Source organism: Octopus bimaculoides, chromosome 25, assembly GCF_001194135.2.
Source record: "Octopus bimaculoides isolate UCB-OBI-ISO-001 chromosome 25, ASM119413v2, whole genome shotgun sequence".
Classification (NCBI taxonomy): domain Eukaryota; kingdom Metazoa; phylum Mollusca; class Cephalopoda; order Octopoda; family Octopodidae; genus Octopus; species Octopus bimaculoides.
Genome location: NC_069005.1, coordinates 18,321,127 through 18,326,418, shown reverse-complemented (window position 1 = coordinate 18,326,418; position 5,292 = coordinate 18,321,127). Strand labels below are relative to the sequence as shown.

The window sequence follows — 5,292 nt, the reverse complement described above, 5'->3', positions numbered from 1 at the left end:
ACTAAGAGTTTTTCTTATTTTACTCTTAGTAGAAAAAGTCTAAAATGACGGAAACCGGTACTAAATTGTGTTTTATGATAAAATTATTTTAGCATTTTCTATCTTGTGTGTTACTTTTCTACCTTCTTCATACATATGTGCGTGCGTGCGTGCGTGCGCGTGTGTGTGTGTGTGTGCGCGCGCGCGTGGTGTGTGTGTGTGTGTGTGTGTGTGTGTATCTATGTATGTATGAATATCACCGAATTGCGATAGGAGTCGTCTTCAGGGCTGCAGCATCATTCACCAGAGTGCAGTGACTTAAGAGTGAGCGCTTAGATTTATAAAAGTTGTAAATACTCTATAACAAGACAGATAATTCTTGCTTCTGTCTATGGACTAAATAGATGCAGTCTTCTCTTCTTTGATGTTCCACTACTTGTGTCTACATAGGCACCTAAACCAGTAGCAAATTCATGATGCACAAAAAGGAAAGGCCAGTGGCGATAGTTTAGATGAATTACAGAGTGGCAGGTTTGAGAAAATGGAAGAATCTGCTTGCTGGATGTCTGCACTCTAGCAATTTGAATGTAATGGTCATGAGTATTAACTGCCCAAAATTTAGCTTAAAATACCAGGCAGTCCTGTTTATGGGTTCCAACGCCTGCCTCTATCCGGGGAAGTCCCGATAAACGGACGGATAAAAACCACCACTCACCTGGTAGGAAGGAATTATGCATTAGACTTCTCCAGCTCTTCAGACAATGCTGGTAATGCAACAACTTCCCCCAACAGTTTAAAGGTGCATAAATTAGTCACCATTTATAAGTGAAGGGTAACTGATCAGATTGCAAAAACTATCGAGGAATTTCTTTTATCAATTGGAGGAAAATGTCTCGCAAAATACTGCTCATGAATTTTCAAAAACATATCCGAACGAATTCTTCCCGAAGCTAATGTGGATTGCATATATGCAGGAGCACAAACTATGATTTTTAACAAACAAAAGATTCAAGAAAAGTTTGTAAAACAGCACGGCTCACTTTTCATCGTATTCATTGGCTCTACAAAGCATTTTACTATGTGGGAAGAGAAGAAATTTCACGATGGCATATATCCAGTGTTTTTTTCGTGGGAGCGACAGTTCACCGTCCCTTTTTGTTACCATGGTCTGTGCACTCGCTCCAACACTATTTGCACTATTTCCGGATGTCGTGCTTCAAAAGATGGCAAGTGAACTCGCAAGTTGTGTATATATCCGTACAAGAGTAAAGGGTGGATTGTTGAATATATTTACCCTTTCAACAAAAGATGCCGCAAAATATGGATTTGGCGATCTTCTTTTCGCCAGTGATTCAGCTTTAATGGCCCACTCCCTAAAAGATAACCAAAATATTACGCACGGTTTTGACCGTGCGACAGTCAGTTTTCGGTTTATCAATACTGAAATCCTGTACCAATCTAAACCAGAAGTGCTGGAACAAAATCTCCGACTATTCTGATTGGAAATCAGCCTGTAAGTGTGGGGGAAACGTTTCCATATTTTGGCATCCTGATATCTGACAACAATTATGGATTACGGCATACAGCCGATTGCGGTCATTTCTGGTAAGCTCTGTGATTGATGTGGAAATAACGGATAAAATGCAGTAGCGTAGCTAGGGGTACGGGCGGTGAGGTAGTTCACTCCGTGTTACACTTTTATGTGGTCATTCTTTTGGGTCTACTCTATAAACCTGTATAGGAGGCGGGATGGCAAACCCAAAGGCTGTCCCTGGTAGCGCATATTATAGCTACTCACTGATAAAATGCAAGCTATCCTGTCTGTTGTATTCTAATCAGATCTACTCACTTTATCGTCGGCAGATGAGCTACCAGTTTCACCAGTTATGATCTATCGGGAAGATTTCTTGGCGCAAACCACATCTCCAGCCAGGAGATCCCAGTGTGTGTGCAAATATGCCTAGTATTGAATTTATCAGCTGCAACCACAGTTGCGCTGGATTGGACAATTCGTACGAAAGACCCTGGGATCCTTATGTCCATGTTTACAACAAAGATGAAGTGTGGAAGCCGCTGTAGAGGGCCCCCGAAAGTCCGCTTCAAGGATATCATCTCAATGAAGCTGATAGTATGAATGTGACTGCATGGGAAAAGAAGAGAGCGACTGAATACGGACAACGGCGGAAGGTTTTGAAGAAAAGAATCATTGTGCAGAATCAAATTGGATGAATCAATAGGAAGAAAAGAGAGAAAAGACTAGAGCTAGATCCACTACACCCGAACTACCAACAACGTTCTATAATTCCTACAGTCCATGCTGAATCAATACAATCCCATAAAAGAGCAAAACATCGTTGTTAAATTTCCTCACCATATTAGAAATAGACATCTCATGCTACAAAGTCATATCCGATTACACGTAACAGCCAAAGAGAGAAGGAAGATGTGTGTACATGCGCGCGCGCGCGCGTGTTTGTGTGTGTGTGTCTTTTGTTTGTGGTTATCTCTTACCGCTCAACAAATGGTGCTGATTAGCTCAAGGATCCACTTTCGTGTAAAAGATCCAAATCCCTTGAACTCTTCCGTGAAAAATGCTATTTAGTCTGGTGGCTTTACCGGCTTTAAGGGTGATGATGCTGATTTTAAGCTCTCCAAGAGAGAACATCTTAGACAGTTTGAAAGTTTGAAAGGGCTTTGACTTATCTATCTTTGGCCTTGGCTGTTTAGTTGTGGACTTTCTCTGGATTCCGATGGTGGTACATAGCTGTCGTGTTGGGGCTTATGAATCGTTGCTGACATTAATTGATGAGGCTCCATATGGTTTTGCTGCTTTTACTGTCGATGTTCTGAAAAGGAGACCTCTAGTCTTTTCACCTACCTCGCTGGTACTTTCAACGAAGGAGTATGAGTCATAGAGCTGTTGGTACTATTCATACAGTTAGATGTATTGAGTGCGGCTCCCTCTTGGGGTGTTTTTGCGAGCTACTTAGAATCCATTGGGAAGCAGACGATCTTCTATTCTAGATCTTCTTGGAAGCTAGGCCAGTTCGCTTTCCTAACGTTGAATCTTCTTTCGAGTGGAACTGTGGCTTGGAGCATCGATTGTAATGCCAATAGGATGATGTTCGGTTCTTTGCAGTGATTCCAAGCCCAGTTTCTTGCTAAATTCGATGGTCTTAAGGTTGACAAACGCGATATCTGATTCTGTGCCTTTTTCATATTGTCCTCGGTAAGGTCGATCACCTACTATCCATCACCCACTTTTTAATTACTTTGTTTGGCACGCGGATCAGACTAAGCTGTGTTTTCAGTCCAAACTTCAACTGCATCTTCATCTGGGTTCTTGTTAGCCTAACCTCTTTGCGTGCTGTGGCTACTGTAATCTCCAATCACTATCTTCAGTTTTCCAGATGATGGTATTTAAGGCATTTCAGGGTGTGTTGGGGTCTTTCTGGTGGGTGGGGGTCATACCTTCTACACTAGAGCGAGGATTTTTGGTCCAGAGTTTTTTGTTGGCAGAGAATATCACAGCAAATAATCTTTGCATAATTTTTGCAACAAGTTCTTTAGCTGCAGACATGAAATAGTCAGTGCTGGCCTTCATAGGCGCTCGAGACTGGTGTGATTAGTGTCTTTAACGGTCTTCTTGAACTAATGCAAGTTGATGATTGCAGGAGTAATCTGTAGCTGTGAGATAATTGAGAGAACTGGTGTTCAATGAAGGCATTTTGGTGAGAGTGGGATGTGAGCAAAATATAAGTGGCGAGAGAAAGAGAGATAAATGAGTGAGGATGGAACAAGGCCAGTCAGCTCGGAAGAACAGAAGCTGTTGTTATGGCTATAGTAAAGGTAGGTGAGGAAACGACATTATGAGTCGGGAGACTAACTGACATGAATCACTTAGTCGGGATTCTCATTTTTGGTCGTTGTTGTTGGTGGTAGCATTGATATTTAGAAACTTTAACCAGAAAATTTTATTTAAAACGAGGAACAAATAACAAAATGGTAACATGGAAAATTCAGCGACTTATACAATTTGTATGTCTGGTTGAACCTTTAAAGTATTCTTGTGATCAGGAGCTGACGCCATATTTTCTACATTGTTTTATAATCAAGAGCTAGTTGTCATGGTCTCTACAGCGCTTTATGATCAACAGCTGGCTACCGTAGTCTCTACAGTAGTTTTGTGATCAGAAGCTGGTTATTATAATTTCATGGTTCTTTACTGTACTGTACTTTTTACTGTGTTATTGTTATCAAGAGTCGGGTGTTATAGTCTCTATAGTATTCTGTGATCAGAAGCTGGGTGTTAGAAATGCTGTGCATATCATCTTCTGCACGTGACACGTGTTATACAAAGCTTCTGTTAAATTACATAAATTTAAATTTGTGATACACATAAAGAAACCTTATGTGTATCATGACAACGACCAGAGTGGATCTGAAAGAAGGAAACAATATTATTGATAAATGATACTAATCATTATAGTAATAAAGGGATACAAGTAATTACATGGTATGCACTTAGTAACAACAATTAAAGTATTCAATCAATAATTAGGAGGAACATGGAGATATTTCTCTAATCTTCTCAAAACTCTTGTAAAAGATGAATGAAATAAGCAACCTGTTATTCTTGAAGTTAGAAGCCTTGCAGGGCGGCCTGTATTGCAATCGGTTTCTTTCAGTACAGGAGACTCGATGTTGACAGTCCAACGAAGTATATTCAAGAGCTGGGCTTGACTGTTGGTGACGATGTAATGGTCAGATCACGTGATAAGGAAGGTGAATTATTTAGTGCATGAATTTTTATCGAAGCTGTGAGAGCTTTTGGTGACTGATATTGTGCACTGTAATTATTGGGATTTGTTGAGGTTGTAGATGTTATTAATATTAGTTGCATTACATAGTGTAAGGAGGTAATGTTTAATGGCGAGCGATGGATTTGATTTGTGAATATTTACAGAGGAATTCTCTGTTTCGCAGAGTGATTCTGGTAGGATCTTCTGGTAACAAAGTGTACTGATGGCTGTCTTTAACTTCGATTACGATAACACTCTTGTTCCTTTGCGTGAGCTGTTGTCAGCTTGGTTTTAGATAGAGGTGTAATCTCCGACAGTCAATTGATGGAGTCGACTAGTGCCCTGACCATCGTTCAGCATTTTTCATGTATCTATTGAAAATAGACTCTTCTGAGATAAAGTTACAAATTTCTTTCTCAAAAATAAACATTACTGACTAAAGTTTTGTATGATTAACACTGTTTTGTAGGTTCTATAGACTGTCGATATATATGTGTGTGTGTGTGTGTGT

At 40.2% G+C, this 5,292-nt stretch overlaps 1 protein-coding gene across 1 annotated transcript in view; it reads right to left on the bottom strand.

The window, feature by feature from the left end:
• Positions 1–3,935: 3,935 nt before the first annotated feature.
• LOC106884429 (uncharacterized) overlaps positions 3,936–5,292 on the bottom strand; it is a 7,927-nt gene continuing 6,570 nt past the window's right edge. The window contains exon 2 of the mRNA XM_014935815.1: positions 3,936–4,420. Coding sequence (XP_014791301.1) covers positions 4,361–4,420 — 60 coding nt within the window. The 3' untranslated portion in view covers positions 3,936–4,360. The remainder of the gene's footprint in view (positions 4,421–5,292) is intronic.